The sequence below is a fragment of the Phocoena sinus genome, chromosome 12 (genome assembly GCF_008692025.1).
Source record: "Phocoena sinus isolate mPhoSin1 chromosome 12, mPhoSin1.pri, whole genome shotgun sequence".
In the NCBI taxonomy this organism is placed as follows: Eukaryota; Metazoa; Chordata; class Mammalia; order Artiodactyla; family Phocoenidae; genus Phocoena; species Phocoena sinus.
The window spans coordinates 48565187-48584298 of NC_045774.1; the positions used below are offsets into that span (position 1 = coordinate 48565187).

General features: G+C 38.9%; 1 protein-coding gene across 1 annotated transcript in view; it reads right to left on the minus strand.

The window, feature by feature from the left end:
• Nucleotides 1–19112, minus strand: part of SLC16A10 (solute carrier family 16 member 10) — a 136207-nt gene that overhangs the window by 40614 nt on the left and 76481 nt on the right. Inside the window, exon 2 of the mRNA XM_032651687.1 lies at nt 9821–9965. Coding sequence (XP_032507578.1) covers nt 9821–9965 — 145 coding nt within the window. The remainder of the gene's footprint in view (nt 1–9820; nt 9966–19112) is intronic.

Here is a 19112-nt window from a genome sequence, read left to right on the forward strand (position 1 = left end):
TTCTACAAATAAAAATCAACCAAAAACAGAGGTGAAAAACTTAATAAGTCAAGAATACAACGCTAAAATATTTTAATTTAATGTGAACGGATAATAAAAAATGCCTTGAGTATGTGAAAAAATGACCGTTAAGGTCATCAGTGATTTGATTCCTCCTTCTCTTTCTATGGATTTCAGGCAAACCATGCAACACTGGGTAAAAACCATTGTGTTCTCCGCAACTCAGAAATAAAAGACAGTGCCAGGAAGGGCCTCAGTAAAACTGACAATGATTAAAATTAAAAATAAAAAAAAAAACTAGTCGTGATAAAAGTTTTTAAAAAGTATAATTTAACTATGAAAGCTCACTTTTTTAATGGAGCTTTCCCAGGCACTTACTAAGCAATCTACTCAAAGAAAAGGCTGCATCTGATATTTTCTCCACAAGGTTATGTCACAAACGTTTGCACAGGGGAGCAGTTCTGTTGCATTCTGCTGGCCTAAGGGCTGCAGACCAACCTTCGCCCTGTACTGCACTGTTCTTGGTATTGTGCAAGATAAGGAGGAATCATATTCTGATTGCAGGAATACTAAATGAAGTGTGTTCACTAGTGATCCCAGTTTGTAAGCTTTAGGGCCGTGTATGTCTCAAAAAAATAATAAAGGATTAAGAATTCTTTATTTTAACCAAATAACTTAATTATACACTTCTTATGAAAGTAAATGAACACAGGGAATTCCCTGGCGGCCCAGTGGTTACGACTCCTCGTTCTCACTGCCGAGAGGTCCTGAGTTCGATCTCTGGTCAGGGAGCTAAGATCCCACAAAGCTCACGGTGGGGCAAAAAAAAAAAAGAAAAAGAGAGGGCTGAAGCAAGAGGAGGCTGCAGATGGAAGAAAGTAAAAAAACAAAACAAAACAGTAAAGGAACATACAGCATCAAATTCTTTGAAACAATTAAGGTAAGGAGTGAAAGAAAACTAAAGTTTTTTTTCTTTTGAAAAGTTCAATTCAAAAGGCTGTTTATCAGTAGTAAAGGCAAGCTATTTATTGGAAACTAAGATAGATAAAGTTGGTTAATAATTAAATTTTGGACAATAATTCTAGCCTAGCAATATGCTGAGGTAATCACAAGGAATTCTAGAATCTGATAAAATTAAGGCAGGTTGTCAATCCTCTCTCCCTGAGATGCCCTTTCCCCCTCTATTAATCCACAGTTAGAACCATCTTCAAATCAGGCTCAAGAGCCACTCCCAGACTCTCCCAGATTAACCCTACCTCACTCTGATCACCCTTTACTGAAACTCCACTCTTTATTCAATAAACATATATTTAACAGCTACTATGTTCCAGATGCTTGGTGAAAAGAATATTTAAAATGTGGTTATGCCCTACTTCTAGTCTGCTTAGTGAAACAAGACATCTACGCCAGATAATAAGAATACAGAACAAAATATAAATAATACTTCACTCATTCTGCATCAGTTTTTCCACATAAGTAGTTTTCCAGGTAACTACAACTTACTTCTTAAGGTGCTAATTTATTTTTATTTAACAATTTTAAAGGAAAAATCTAAATCTAAATACATTTCTCTGCCTTCTTCAAAGTGTATATTAAAAATAGTATTGACAGCAAAGTATCATCATGAACACCAGTATCTACACAATTATACCACATTATTATAAAGCTGTCAGTTGGAAAACCAGAGAGCCACTGACATAAATCACAGACATTCTTTTGCACAACATTTAAACAGAGAGTGCTGGGTAAGATTAACTTTGTATCTCTCCCACAGAGTAAAGTACATAAGCTTTGTGATGGCATTTTCACTGCTGCTGGAACCTTTTTTACTTCTAAATTTTCACCTTAGTAACAGGTGGTTCAAACTATTGAAGTATGACAACTGAATAAGTACAGTGTAAATCAGTAAGGTATCAAATATGTGTGGAAAAAGGATTCAAAGAAGAGACACTGATGCAACCTGGGGGTGCTAGAGAAGGCTTTCCTAAAAAGGCAGAACTTGAACTAGAGGAAAAGAGGGTTGGTTCACTGTTTGACACTTGGAATTTACACTACATCTCCCCCTTGCGCCTGTGTATTGTTCTGAAAGTTTGGCAGCTTTTGATCGGTGGGGGGTTAAATAATGAAACTGAATAGAAAACATGACAACATTACATATAGTAAGGTAAAGATGGCTTCAAGACATTTTGTTTTAGTTAGGGGTGGGGATGGGGGAGGGAAAGAGAAAGAAAGAACTAGGTCACAATGTAAAATACATTTCATAATTTTTATTTCTCAGCGGTCAAAAATATTTGAGAAACACTGCTTGCTGTAAGCAGGTTTGTGTATATGTGTTTTGTCTACCAAATTAGGTAATAAGTTACATGGATTTTCTATCTCTTACTTTCTCTCTCCACCAAAGCCTGAGTGTTAACACTTCAGCAAGCGCTAAGAATACTGACAATGGGTACCTGGAAGCTTCCAGACCAAGGGGGTTTCTGACAAGGTGGTTATCACGCAATGCTGTATTACTGATAAAGAAGAACTAAAAGTAAATGATCTCACAGAGCTATCTAAGCAGAATCTTATTCCAAACAAAACTGGGTTTCTTTAAAAAAGAAACTTTAGAAGAAGAAAAAAAAACAAAACACAAAGGCACTTTAAAGGTAGAATATTTATTTTCTAACAAAAAATTAAAATAATTGTTTAGGGACTTCCCTGGCAGCACGGTGGTTGAGACTCCGCCTGCCAATGCAGGGGACACAGGTTCATGCCCTGGTCCAGGAAGATCCCACATGCCGCAGAGCAACTAAGCCTGTGCACCACAACTACCGAGCCCGCGTGCCACAACTACTGAAGCCTGCGCTCTAGAGCCCATGCTCCACAAAAAGAGAAGCCACAGCAATGAGAAGCCCACACACCACAACAGAGTAGCCCCCGCTCGCCACAACTAGAGACAGCCCGTGCACAGAAACGAAGACTCAACACAGCCATAAATAAATAAATAAATAAATAATTGTTTAGAAGCCAAATAAAATGTCTAAGTTAGGTGAAAGAAAGAGGCTCACTCTAGAGTTCAGAAAGGGGTATATATGGGGAGAATGGGGGTAAAATTAGCAAACCAAGGATTCTGTTGATTAAATCCTGAATATTTAAAAATAAACATGGCAGGAATTCCCTGACGGTCCAGTGGTTAGGATGCCATGCTTCCACTGCAGTGGGCCTGGGTTTGATCTATGGTTGGGGAACTAAGATCCTATATGTTGCGTGGTGCAACCAAAATAAATAAACAAATAAATAAAGATTACAGGAACAAAAAAATAAAATAAAAATAGGGCTTCCCTGGTGGCGCAATGGTTGAGAGTCCGCCTGCCAATGCAGGGGACACGGGTTCGTGCCCCAGTCTGGGAAGATCCCACATTCCACGGAGCGGCTGGGCCCGTGAGCCATGGCCGCTGAGCCTGCGTGTCTGGAGCCTGTGCTCCGCAGCGGGAGAGGCCTCAACAGTGAGAGGCCCGTGTACTGCAAAAAAAAAACAAAAAAACAGGGTAGGGGCTTCCCTGTTGGCACAGTGGTTAAGAATCCACCAGCCAATGCAGCGGACACAGGTTCGAGCCCTGGTCCAGGAAGATCCCACATGCCAAGGAGCAACTAAGCCCATGTGCCACAACTACTGAGCCTGCGCTCTAGAGCCCATGAGCCATAACTACTGAGCCCGTGTGTCACAACTATTGAAGCCCACATGCCTAGAGCCCACGCTCCGCGACAAGAGAAGCCACTGCAATGAGAAGCCCACGCACCGCAACGAGGAGTAGCTCCCACTCGCCAAAACTAGAGAAAGCCCACAAAGCAACAACGAAAACCCAAGCAGCCAAAAATAAAATAAATTTAAAAAAAAATAAAGATGGCAAGCAACATAAGTTTGATTTTTTTTTTCTAATAACTACAATAATGCTTTTCAACTAGAGCATGAAGATAGCTAGGGAAGAGAAAGGCACGGGATGAAAATAAACTACTAAAGTAGAGACAGGATGAAAATCATCTCAAGGTTTTTCTTGTTAATCACCTCCTGTTAGCCAGACCTACCTATTAAACCAGTGTTTCACCAACTGGGGATTATTCTGACAATGAAAGGGTATTTACAGGTAGAACTGGAGCTGGAGGGAGAGGTGCTTCTATGGTAATGTGCCCACCAGCTCTTTGCAGTTAGTTCCCCTGCAGTGCACAACAGCTTTTAATAGACACAGGGAAAAGAGTGTTGATAGGAAGTTATATTTTAAGCTGCATTTGACCACTTCATTTTGTCATGATCTTTTTAAATTTCAGCATTGTTCTTTTTTTAAAAAGAGTCCCAGGCAGAATAAACCCAAGGAGAAACACACCAAGACACATAGTAATCAAGCTGACAAAAATTAAAGACAAAGAAAAATTATTGAAAGCAACAAGGGAAAAACAACAAATAACATACAAGGGAACTCCCAGAAGGTTTACAGCTGATTTCTCAGTGGAAACTCTACAAGCCAGAAGGTAGTGGCATGATATATTTAAAGTGATGATGAAAGGGAAGAACCTACTACCAAGATTACTCTACCCAGAAAGGATGTCATTCAGATTCGATGGAGAAATCAAAAGCTTTACAGACAAGCAAAAGCTAAGAAAATTCAGCACCACCAAACCAGCTCTACAACAAATGCTAGGGGAACTTCTCTAAGTGGGAAAAACAAGAGAAGAAAAGGACCTACAAAAACAAATCCAAAACAATTAAGAAAATGGTAATATGGGCTTCCCTGGTGGCACAGTGGTTGAGAGTCCGCCTGCCCATGCAGGGGACACGGGTTCGTACCCCGGTCTGGGAGGATCCCACATGCCACAGAGCGGCTAGGCCCGTAAGCCATGGCAGCTGAGCCTGCGCATCCAGAGGCTGCGTGTCCAGAGCCTGTGCGTCCGGAGGCTGTGCTCTGCAACGGGAGAGCCACAGCAGTGAGAGGCCCGCGTACCGCAAAAAAACAAAAACAAACAAAAGAAAATGGTAATAGGAACATACATATCGATAATTACCTTAAACGTGAATGGATTAAATGCTCCAACCAAAAGACACAGGCTTGCTGAATGGATACAAAAACAAGACCCATATATATGCTGTCTACAAGAGACCCACTTCAGACCTAGGGACATATTCAGACTGAAAGTGAGCGGATAGAAAAAGATATTCAGTGCAAACGGAAATCAAAAGAAAGCTGCAGTTGCAATACTCACATCAGACAAAATAGACTTTAAAATAAAGAATGTTACAAGAGACAAGGAAGGACACTACATAATGATCAAGGGATCTATCCAAGAAGAAGATATAACAATTGTAAATATTTATGCACCCAAAATAGGAGCACCGCAATACATAAGGCAACTGCTAACAGATGTAAAAGAGGAAATCGACAGTAACACAAAATAGTTGGGGACTTTAACACCTCACTTACACCAATGGACAGATCATCCAAAATGAAAATAAATAAGGAAACAGAAGCTTTAAATGATACAACAGACCAGATAGATTTAACTGATATTTATAGGACATTCCATCCAAAAACAGCAGATTACACTTTCTTCTCAAGTGTGCACAGAACATTCTCCAGGCTAGATCACATCTTGGATCACAAATCAAGCCTCAGTAAATTTAAGAAAACTGAAATCATATCAAGCATCTTTTCTGACCACAACACCATGAGATTAGAAATAAATTACAGGGAAAAAAATGTAAAAAACACTAACACATGGAGGCTAAACAATACGTTACTAAATAACCAAGAGATCACAGAAGAAATCAAAGAGGAAATCAAAAAGTACCTAGAGACAAATGACAGTGAAAACACGATGATCCAAAACCTATGGGATGCAGCAAAAGCAGTTCTAAGAGGGAAGTTTATAGCAATATAAGCCTAACTCAAGAAACAAGAAAAACCTCAAATAAACAATCTAACCTTATACGCAAAAGAACCAGAGAAAGAGCAAACAAAACCCAAAGTTAGTAGAAGGAAAGAAATCATAAAGATCAGAGCAGAAATAAATGAAATAGAAACAAAGAAAACAACAGCAAAGATCAATAAAACAAAAAGCTGGTTCTTTGAGAAGATAAACAAAACTGATGAAACTTTAGCCAGACTCATCAAGAAAAAGAGGGAGAGGACACAAATCAATAAAATTAGAAATGAAATAGAAGTTACCACAGACACTGCAGAAATACAAAGCATCCTAAGAGACTGCTACAAGCAACTCTATGCCAATAAAATGGACAACCAGGAAGAAATGGACAAATTCTTAGAAAGGTTAAAACTTCCAAGACTGAACCAGGAAGAAACAGAAGATATGAACAGACCACTCACAAGTAAGGAAATCGAAACTGTGATTAAAAATCTTCCAACAGGGCTTCCCTGGTGGCATACTGGTTGACAGTCCACCTGCAGATGCAGGGGACACGGGTTCGTGCCCCGGTCCAGGAAGATCCCACATCCCATGGAGCGGCTGGGCCCGTGAGCCATGGCCACTGAGTCTGCGCATCCGGAGCCTGTGCTCCGCAACAGGAGAGGCCACAACAGTGAGAGGCCCACATACCGCAAAAGAAAAAAAAAATCTTCCAACAAACAAAAGTGCAGGACCAGATGGCTTCACCAGTGAATTCTATCAAACATTTAGAGAAGAGCTAACACCTATCCTTCTCAAACTCTTCCAAAATATTGCAGAGGAAGGAACACTTCCAAACTCATTCTATGAGGCCACCACCACCCTGGTACCAAAACCAGACAGAGATACTACAAAAAAAGAAAATTACAGACTAATATCACTAATGAATACAGACGCGAAAATCCTCAACAAAATCGTAGCAAACAGAACCCAACAACACATTAAAAGGATCATACCCAGGATCAAGTGGGATTTATCCCAGGGATACAAGGATTCTGCAATATACGCAAATCAATGTGATACACCATATTATCAAACTGAAGAATAAAAACCATATGATCATCTCAATAGACGCAGAAAAAGCTTTTTACAAAATTCAACAGCCATTTATGATAATAACTCTCCAGAAAGTGGGCACACAGGGAAACTACCTCAACATAATAAAGGCCATATATGATAAACCCATAGCAAACATCATTCTCAATGGTGAAAAACTGAAAGCATTTTCTCTAAGATCAGGAACAAGACAAGGATGTCCAGTCTCGCCCCTATTATTCAACATAGTTTTGGAAGTCCTAGCCATGGCAATCAGAGAAGAAAAAGAAATAAAAGGAATACAAATTGGAAAAGAAGAAGTAAAACAGTCACTGTTTACAGATGACATGATACTATACGTAGAGAATCCTAAATATGCCACCAGAAAACGACTAGAGCTAATCAATGAATCTGGTAGAACAGCAGGATACAAAATTAATGCATAGAAATCTCTTGCATTCCTATACACTAATGATGAAAAATCTGAAAGAGAAATTAAGGAAACACTCCCATTTACCACTGCAACAAAAAGAATAAAATACCTAGGAATAAACCTACCTAAGGAGGTAAAAGACCTGTACTCAGAAAACTATAAGACACTGATGAAAGAAATTAAAGATGATACTAACAGATGAAGAGATATACCATGTTCTTAGATTGGAGGAATCAATATTGTGAAAATGACTATACTACCCAAAGAAATCTACAGATTCAGTGCAATCCCTATCAAATTACCAATGGCATTTTTTTTTTTTACAGAACTAGAAAAAAAATCTTAAAATTTGCATGGAGACCCCATAAAAATAGCCAAAGCAGCCTGAGGGAAAAAAATGGAGCTGGAGGAAACAGACTCCCTCACTTCAGACTATACTACAAAGCTACAGTAATCAAGACAATATGGTACTGGCACAAAAACAGAATTATAGATCAATGGAACAGGATAGAAAGCCCAGAGATAAACCCACGCACCTTTGGTCAACTAATCTATGACAAAGGAGGCACAGATATACAATGGAGAAAAGACAGCTTCTTCAATAAGTGGTGCTGGGAAAACTGGACAACTATATGTAAAAGAATGAAATTAGAACACTCCCTGACACCATACACAAAAATAAAGTCAAAATGATTAAAGACCTAAATGTAAGATCAGACACTATAAAACTCTTAGAGGAAAACATAGGAAGAACACTCTTTGACATAAATCACAGCAAGATCTTTTTTGATCTACCTCCTAGAGTAATGGAAATAAAAACAAAAATAAACAAATGGGACCTAATGAAACTTGAAAGCTTTTGCAAGGCAAAGGAAACTACAAACAAGACGAAAAGACAACCCTCAGAATGAGAGAAAATATTTGCAAATGAATCAATGGACAAAGGATTAATCTCTAAAAAGATTTATAAATACATAAATCTCTAAAATACATAAACAACTCATGTAGCTCAATATTTAAAAAACAAACAACCCAATCAAAAAATGGGCAGAAGAAAAAAAAAATGGGCAGAAGATCTAAACAGACATTTCTCCAAAGAAGGCATACAGATGGCCAAGAAGCACATGAAAAGCTACTCAACATCACTAATTATTAGAGAAATGCAAATCAAAACCACAATGAGGTATCATCTCACACCAATTAGAATGGGCATCATCAGAAAATCTACAAACAACAAGTGCTGGAGAGGGTGTAGAGAAAAGGGAACCCTCTTGCACTGTTGGTGGGAATGTAAATTGATATAGCCACTATGGAGAACAGTATGGAGGTTCCTTAAAAAACTAAAAATAGAATTACCATATGACCCAGCAATCCCACTACTGGGCATATACCCAGAGAAAACCATAATTCAAAAAGACACATGCACCCCAATGTTCATTGCAGCATTATTTACAATAGCCAGGTCATGGAAGCAACCTAAATGCCCATCGACAGATGAATGGATAAAGAAGATGTGGTACATTTATACAATGGAATATTACTCAATCATAAAATGGAAGATGTGGTCCATTTATACAATGGAATATTACTCAATCATAAAAAGGAATAAAATTGGGTCATTTATAGAGACGTGGATGGATCTAGAGGCTGTCATACAGAGTGAAGTAAGTGAGAAAGAGAATAACAAATATTGTATATTAACACATATATGTGGAACCCAGAAAAATGGTACAGATGAACTGGTGTGCAGGGCAGAGACGCAGATGTAGAGACCAAACGTATGGACACCAGAGGGGAGAGTGGCGGGGGGCAGGGTGGTAGTGTGATGAATTGGGAGATTGGGATTGACATGTATACACTAATAAGTATACAATGGGTAACTAATAAGAACCTGCTGTATAAAAAAATAAATAAAATTTTAAAAATAAATAAATAAAATTAAAAAAAGAATGCAGGCAGGAATTCTCTACCTGGGTTGAAATGAATAGCAAAGTCTGGATTTCATTAATGAAAATATTTCATATCAAGCCTATGAACAACCACTTCAAAATACCACTTCTCGTACCCTTTGGGGCTCAGACTGAGTTGACTTTAAACTAAGCTTATTGTTTTAGACAACTTACTGTTATGAGTTAAGATTCTTCTGTGAATGGAAAAAACAAAAGGAGAAACATTTTTTCTTGGCTCCAGAGAACGTATGTATCCTGACTGACATCTACCTCTGAGGCACTGCAAGCAAAAGCATTCAAATTCACAAGCTCTGATTTGCTGCTGTAGACAACAATGCGTTAAGTTACGCTGCTTAGTTTAAGTACTGAAAAGGAGGATTTTTCCCTGTAAACAGCAAAGTTTCTGAAAGGAAATCTTTAAGGTAGCTAACAGTTTTTGAAAAGCGACATGAAGAAGCCAAGTCCTTACCTTACAAAAGAACTTGATACGAGTCCAACAAATCCAACAGCAGCACCCACGACAGCTGTTCTCCGGCAACCAAACATGTCTGTGAAGACGCTGACAATTGGGCAGCAGAAGAAAATCATCCCCATGGAGAGAGAACTTACCCATGCTGTAAAAGAGGAAACAAAGGGACATTATGACATGGTAAATCCTATTTGTCCTTACCTAATAAGATATAATATATATTCAGAAAAGTATTAATGCAGAAAAGATATTACCCAGATTGATGAATGGGGAGAAGTTGGAATAAGTAACAAATCTGAATCACACATGAAAGGACTGACCAATACTAATTATAATTAGCAAAGCAATTATTTGTGTTTAATGGAACTCTTGAAAAATTTGTATTCTTAAATAAATCAAACATTCTCCTGTGACCTAATCACTACTAATCTCTATCCTGATATCTACGGTTAATTTTAAGCAACTTCTAATCTATGGAAAGAAATTTATTTCAAAAAATTGAGATACGTTTAGGAACACATGCCTAGGTGATCAAACTGCAAAGAAATGATGACCACCGAACTCAATACAGTGGTGAAACTCAGGGGAGAAAAAGCAATTATAACCATCTGGACCCAGTAGATAAGAACTGAACATTTGCCTAGAGTCTGGGCTTTGTGCTTTTGTTACAGGAATCAAGTAGTACACAGGTAGGTTGTTTGTTGACCTGGGTAACAGTTACTGTGTATTCACTTTACTTATAAAACCATACATACATTTTATCTTCTTTTCTGAAAGTATGCTATCTTTCACAATAGAAAAGATTTAAGAATCAGGACATAATTTCCTGTTCTGATCTGTAAAGACCAAAACAAAGGGAAAGCCAAAAAGAGAAACATACTGAGTACAAATGATCATAAGTTTGTGCCCAAGAAATGACTGATCTTATAGGATATCAAGTCTGTAAATTCTTAAAAAGTATATAAACTAGTGGGGCCTAAGTGAACATGAGCTATAAAACAAACAGACCTGGGTCCAAATCTCCCAGCTCTGTAACTACAATATATCCTTCAGCAGGTCACTTCCTCTGAGTCTGTTTTCTCATCTGGAAAGGGAATTGAACACAGACTTTTCCAGAATTATTAAGGATTAGAGAAAATGTATCTAAACCTCTGCATCTAGCACAGGAACAATTAATAATTCAGAGTTTTAACAACAACAACAAATTGTCTTATAAAATGAAACAGATGATCTCCAATGCTCCATCCAGCTCTGACAGTCTACTAGTATATTACTCTATTTCCTCAGCAAAGGAATTAAGTGCAGATCCTGTGCTAATGACCATTTCTTAATAACATGGTCCAAATGGATCTTCATCAGACTAACAATTTCATTTAATTCTTTGCCTTCTTACCTTTTAAATTATTTTTTAGTTATGTATATTTTAATCAGCCATAATTCTCTTTTCTTTCTTCCCTTACCAGAAAGGAGACTATGATCTTAAAACAAAACACAATAGGATGCAAATAGAGATTATCATACTAAGTGAAGTCAGAAAGAGAAAGACAAATACCATATGATATCACTTATATGTGGAATCTAAAATATGGCACAAATGAACCTATCTACAAAACAGAAACAGACTCATAGACATAGAAAACAGACTTGTGGTTGCCAAGGCGGAGGGAAGATGGAGAGGGATTGACTGGGAGTTTGGGGTTGGTAGACGCAAACTACTAAATTTAGAATGGATAAACAACAAGGTCCTAATGTATAGCACAGGGAACTATATTCAATATCCTGTGATAAACCATAATGGAAAAGAATATATAAAAAAAGAAAGTCTATATGTGTATAACTGAGTCACTGCTGTACAGCAGAGATTGGTACAACACTGTAAATCAACTACACTTCAATAAAACACACACACACACACACACACACACACACACACAATGAAGAGACTGTACAAACAATGCAGTCTTGGCTTAGGTGTTGGTGGGGGAATTCAGAAGTGGACAGCAGAGAGGCGATTGGCCAGATGAACTAGCACAACCTCAACCCCAGATGTGCAGAGCTGTTTAGTATGGGCTTGCTCAAGAAGAAGTGCAAATTTTTTAGTCTATGTTATATAAAAATGTCACTGATTTATAATAATTTAATCTTATTCAAAAAAAGTTTAGTCATCTATCCTGTTTATGAAACAACCTAAACAACCTAGGCAGACTAGAAGAATAGCATCCTAACCTTTATTTTTGGATAAAGGTGCTTTTACAATTAAGTGAAACACCAGCACTAAATAGGAGCCCACTTTAAGAAATCCAAGAGCGGAATTCCCTGGAGGTCCAGTGGTTAGGAGGACACCGCATTTCCACTGCAGGGGGCACAGGTTCGATCCCAGGTCAGGAAACTACGACCCCACATTCCGTGTGGTCCGGCCAAAAAAAAAGAAATCTTAAGAACATACAGCAGCATTGCATGTAATGCTCACATAAGTCAAGGCACTTTTCAAGAATAAAAACAACACTTAATGCATTACCATAGATTTCGGACTACTGCAATGCCAAACGTGAAAATTTTTACAGAATTTTTATGTCCACTGAACATGCACTAACTGCAGGATATAACCAAATATAACTTTATTTTTGTCTCGGCTATCCTCTTAAAATGTATGCAGGGAGAAAATGTTCCCCTGGCACTGGATGACCACTCAGCAGCCCCACACGTTTCTTCTAGCCAGTGCTAAGTAACAAAGTCCTACAGTCACTTTAGGTTACAAACCAATCTTCACTAGGTAATCAAATCTCTTTTCCCACCCCCATCTGGGAAAGAGTAAGCTCAGCTATGTCTCTTTTCCACGACCCTTCTCCCCTTCCCTAGCTGCTGTTGTCTCCAAAGTGGATATGAGAGAGAGGAGTGCTGGGAGACAGAAGGCAACGAGATTCCAACTTAAGAGGTCCTGCCAAAAGGCCTGTCTGGTGATGTCTGAAGTGGACTCTTTTCCTCAGATTCACTTCTGTGGGTTCTTCAGAGTCTCACCTCAGAGTTTCTTCTGGCTATAGCTCCACCGACATGGACAGTTCAGTGGATAGTTCATTCTCCTCCTGGCTTTTTGGCTGTCACTTAAAAGACTCACTGTTGGAGCCTCATTGCCCTTCTAGGCAGTTTATTTGGGCAGGAATTAAAACAGCTCCAGGCCGCCTCTCTCCTCCACTAGGCCTGCCTCTGCTCTGCAGGAAGTATTCATATTTCCTTTGCCCTGACAAACACTGGAGTGTAGGCAAATTCCAACACAGCCTACCTCTTGCTGTGGGAGCAGTCAGCCAGCTACAGTTCTCTCCTTGACAGATTTCTCAGGGGATCCAGACCTCAGTCCTCTGTACACCCTAACTGAAGAGAATTCTTTAAATCTCTAAGTGGTCCCTCTAAAGCTCCTCTCACTAGATAACAAGTGAGTCTGTACCCCCAGTTCTCCCATGGTGTGTGTGTGGGGGGGGGAAGCAACAGCATAATTTTTAAAAGAATCCTCACAAAATGTTCTTCCATGACCCGTAAGTATCCTTCTTATGTGTTTTAGAGCCTCTAACTGGTTCTTGAACATGAAATACCCCACTTCCAAATTTCACACTCTTGTACTTTAATGCCTCTGCTAAAGTTCCAACATCTTTTTTTTCTTTTTTTAATTTTTGGCCACACCACGCGGCATGCAGGATCTTAGTTCCCCGACCAGTGACGGAACCCGTGCCCCTGCAGTGCAAGTGGGGAGTCTTAACCACTGGACCGCCAGGGAAGTCCCCCAACATCATTTTTTTTTAAAATAAATTTATTTACTTTTGGCTGTGTTGGGTCTTCGTTTCTGTGCGAGGGCTTTCTCTAGTTGTGGCAAGCAGGGGCTACTCTTCATTGCGGTGTGTGGGCCTTTCACTGTCGTAGCCTCTCTTGTTGCAGGTCACAGGCTCCAGACGCGCAGGCTCAGTAGTTGTGGCTCACGGGCCTAGTTGCTCCGCGACATGTGGGATCTTCCCAGACCAGGGCTGGAACCCGTGTCCCCTGCATTGGCAGGCAGATTCTCAACCACTGCGCCACCAGGGAAGCCCCTCCCCAACATCTTATGTTACAATAAAAATTAGGAACAGATGAGGTTAGGTCTATCTTCTGAGCAAATTCAAGAAGAAATTAATTCTTGTGAAGATTAAGCGAGACTCTTTTTTTTTTTTTTTAATTTTTGGCCTCACTGCACTGCATGTGGGATCTTAACTTCCCGAACCAGGGACTGAACCCATGCCCCCTGCAGTGGAAGCAGGTAGTCCTAACCACTAGATCACCAGGAAATTCAAGAAATTCATTTTTTAAAAAATTTTTATTGGAGTATAGTTGATTTACAATGTTGTGTTAGTTTCACGTGTACTGCAAAATGAATCAGTTATACATATACATATATCCACTCTTTTTTTCTAATATTCTTTTCCCATATAGGCCATTACAGAGAGTACTGAGTAGAGTTCACTGTTCTATACAGCAGGCTCTTATCAGTTATCTATTTTATATATAGTAGTGTGTGTATGTCAATCTCAATCTTCCAATTTATCCTTTCCCCTCTTATCCCCTGGTAACCATAAGTTTGTTTTCCACACCTGTGACTCTACTTCTGCTTTGTAAATAAGTTCATTTGTACCCTTTTTTTTTTAAGATTCCACATATAAGCAATATCATATGATATTTGTCTTTCTGTGTCTGACTTACTTCACTCAGTATGACAATCTCTAGGTCCATCCATGTTGCTGCAAATGGCATTATGTTGTTCTTTTTTATGACTAATATTCCACTGTATATATGTACCACATCTTCTTTATCCATTCCTCTGTTGATGGACATTTAGGTTGTTTCCATGTCCTGGCTATGGTAAATAGTGCTGCAGTGAACATTGGGGGTACATGTATCTTCTCAAATTATGATTTTCTCTGAATATATGCCCAGGAGTGAAATTGCTGGGTCATATGGTAGCTCTATTTTTAGTTTTTTAAGGAACCTCCATACTGTTCTCCATAGTGGCTACCAATTTATATCCCCACCAACAGTGTAGGAAAGTTCCCTTTTCTCCACACCCTCTCCAGCATTTACTGTTTGTAGGGTCTTTTAAAAATATTTATTTATTTGGTTGTGCCAGGTCTTAGCTGCGGCAGGTGGGCTCCTTAGCTGTAGTGAGTGTGTGGGATCTAGTTCCCTGACCAGCAATCGAACGAGGGCCCCCTGCATTGGGAGTGCGGAGTCTTATCCACTGCTCCACCAGTGAAGTCCCCATTTGTAGATTTTTTTATGATGCCCATTCTGACCAGTGTGAGGTGATACCTCATTGTATACGTAGAAATAATGAAGAAATAATGCCCCCCACCCCAAAATCACAAATTTTGTGAAAACCATTAACTTACAAAAACAAAACAAAAAACATTAACTTACAAACCTAAGCAGCTCAGAGAAATGCCAGCAGTATAAACTCTAAGCAAACCATTCCTAAGCACATCATGGTTAATCTTCTGAATGCCAAAGATAAAAAGACAATTCTGAAAGCATCCAGAGAAAAACGACATACCGAGGGAGAACAATGATACCATTATCAGTTGGCTTCTCATAAGAACTAATGGAGGACAGAAGACACTGGAACTGTCATAATAAAAGGGCTGAAAGAGAATAAACTGTCAATCATGAATTCTACAAACAGCTACTAGCCTTCAAAAAGTGAAAGCAGGGCGTCCCTGGTGGCCCAGTGGTTGAGAGTCCACCTGCCGATGCAGGGGACACGGGTTCGTGCCCCACTCCGGGAAGATCCCACATGCCACGGAGTGGCTAGGCGCATGAGCCATGGCCGCTGAGCCTGCGCGTCCGGAGCCTGTGCTCCGTAACAGGAGAGGCCACAACAGTGAGAGGCCCGTGTACTGCAAAAAAAAAAAAAAAAAAAGTGAAGGCAAAATAAAGATATTTTCAGAAAATAAAAACTGAGAGACTCTGTCACCAGATTTCCACTGCAAGAAATCTTAAAGAAAGTTCTATAGACTGAAGGGAAATGATACCAGCTAGCAATTTGGGTCCAAAGGAAGGACTGAAACATACAAACACACACAACACACTGTTTTCTCATAATTTCTTTATAAGTATATGACTATTTAAAGCAAAAATTATAACACCGTATATAGATGTATTATATACATGACAATGACAGTGCTAAAGATGAAGGTAAATGAAAATCTACTGCCACAAGATTCCTATATTTCATCTGAAGCAACTTCATATCAACTTAAAATACACTGAGATGTATGCTGTAATCCCTAGAGAAAGCACTTTAAAAAATGCAAAGAGATACAGCTTGAAAGCCAATAGAGAAATTAAAATTGATTACTAAAAATTAGTTAATTAATTAAAGGAAGGCAGAAGAGAAAGAACAGAAGAACAAGAGGCAGATGAGGCACATAAAAAACAAATAGCAAAATGTCAGACCTAAATATGCCCATATCAGTAATGACATTAAATAAAGACTCCAATCAAATGACAAGATTGTCTAACTGGATAAAAAAAAAATCAAGAATCAATTATATTCTGTTTAAAGAGATGCACTTTAAATATAAATATACAAATAACTTGGAAATAAAAAAGATGTCATGTAAATAATAACCCCAAGTACGCTGGAGTGACTGTACTAATATTAGACAAAATAGACCTCAAGACAAGTAGTATTACTAGAAACAAAGAGGGCTACTTCATAATGATAAAAGTCTCAACACATCAGGAAGATATAACAATGACAAGCTTATGTACAGCTAATATAACACAGCTTCAGAAATACAGGAAGGAAGTGTGATCCCTACCTTATACCATATTTTAAAATTACCTCAAAATGGATCACAAAACTGAAATGTGAAACTGAAAAGTATAAAACGTCTAGAAGAAAATATTGGAGAAAATCTTTTGTGACCTTGGGTTAGGCAAAGATTTCTTAGATACAACATCAAAAACATAATCCAGGGACTTCCCTGGTGGCACAGTGGTTAAGAATCCGCCTGCCAATGCCAGGGACACAGTTTGATCCCTGGTCCGCGAAGATCCCACATGCCACGGAACAACTAAGCCCATGTGCCTAAACTACTGAGCCTGCGCTCTACAGCCTGCAAGCTACAACTACTGAGCCCATGTGCCACAACTACTGAAGCCCGCACACCTAGAGCCCACGCTCCACAAGAGAAGCCACCACAATGAGAGGCCTGCGCACCACAGTGAAGAGTAGCCCCCGCTTGCTGCAACTAGAGAAAGCCCTCGTGCAGCAAAAAAGACCCAACACAGCCAAAAATAAAATAAATTAATTATTTAATTTAAAAAATATCCACTAAAGAAAAGGGAACCCTCCTACACTGTTGGTGGGAATGTAAATTGGTGTAGCCACTATGGAGAACAGTATGGAGGTTCCTTAAAAAACAAAAAATAGTTACCATATGATCCAGCAATCCCACTCCTGGGCATATATCTGGAAAAACAAATACTTTAATTCAAAACGATACATGCACCCCAATATTCATAGCACTATTTTCAATAGCCAAGACATGGAAGCAACCGAAGTGTCCATCAACAGATGAATGGTTAAGAAGACGTGGTATATATGTGTATACACACACACACACAATGGAATACTACTCAGCCATAAAAAATAATGAAATAATGCCATTTGCAGCAACATGGATGGACCTAGAGATTATCATATTAAGTGAAGTAAACAGAAAAGAGGAAGACAAATACTATATTATATCACTGATATGTGGAAACTGAAATATGATACAAACGAACTTATTTACAAAACAGAAACACTCACAGACATAACAAACAAACTTATTACCAAAGGGGAAAAGGGGTGGGGGAGGGATAAATTAGAAGTTTGGGGATTAGCAGATAAAAACTACTATATATAAATAGATAAACAAAACGGTCCTACTATATAGCACAGGGAACTTTATTCACTATCCTGTAATAAAATCATAAAGAAAAAATATGAAATATATATTTATATGTATATATCTGAATCACTTTGCTGTACACTAGAAACTATATTAATATATATATATATATATATATATATTATATATACTATATATATACGCATGTATATACATCTGAATCACTGTGCTGTACACCAGAAACTAACACCCTGTAAACTGACTATACTTCAATTTTAAATATAATAATTTCAGGGGCTTCCCTGGTGGCGCAGTGGTTGAGAGTCTGCCTGCCGATGCAGGGTACACGGGTTCATGCCCCAATCCGAGAAGATCCCACATGCCGCAGAGCGGCTGGGCCCGTGAGCCATGGCCGCTGAGCCTGTGCGTCCGGAGCCTGTGCTCTGCAACGGGAGAGGCCACAGCAGTGATAGGCCCGCGTACCACACAAAAAAATAATAATAATAATGATAATAATAATTTCATTAAATAGCAAAGAAATAAGAGAGAGCATAGGAAAACAATATAAAAGATTAACAAAACTAAGAGCTGGTTCTTTAGAAAGATAAAACTGAGAAGCCTTTAGCTAGACTAACCAAAAAAAACAAAAAAGACAGGACTCAAATAATATTGTAAAGGTACATGTACAGCATGGTGACTATAGGTTAACAGTACTCTATTGTACACTTGGAAGTTGCTAAGAGCATAAATCCTAAAATGCTCACCACAAAAATAAAATTGTAACTAGGTGAGATGATAGATGTGTTAACTAACCTATTTGTGGTAATCATTTCACACTATGTATGTATATAAAATAAACACACTGTACACCTCAAAAAAATAGAAAAATCCCACCAGGCGCTCAGAGCCAGGCACCATGCTTGATGCTGATGAAAAGCTATCCCTCCCCAGAGAAGCTCACAATCTAACTTAATTACAAAATCTAGACCTCAGTCAAGATGACACAGTGAATTCATCCTCTGTTCCAAACACAAATTAACAATAAAGTCAAAATATTTTTTAAAAAAAGAAAAGGATACTGACAAAAAAAAAAAAAACACCTAGCCATGAGCTACAGACTAGCTGCAAAAAGGGATGGGGCAGTAAGTTGAGCCTGCCTGCTGGGGCCCAGGTCAGGAAGCAGGCATTGGCAATTGTAAAGAGGACAGAACGTGCTCCCTGTGACATAGAAAAGGAGAGCCAAGCTCACCGGCTGAGGTGAGAGCAGAACTCCCCCCACACCTTGTGACAGGAGGTTAAAGGTGAGAACTTAGTGATTCCTATATACATTAAAGATTTGAGGGCTTCCCTGGTAGCGCAGTGGTTGAGAGTCCACC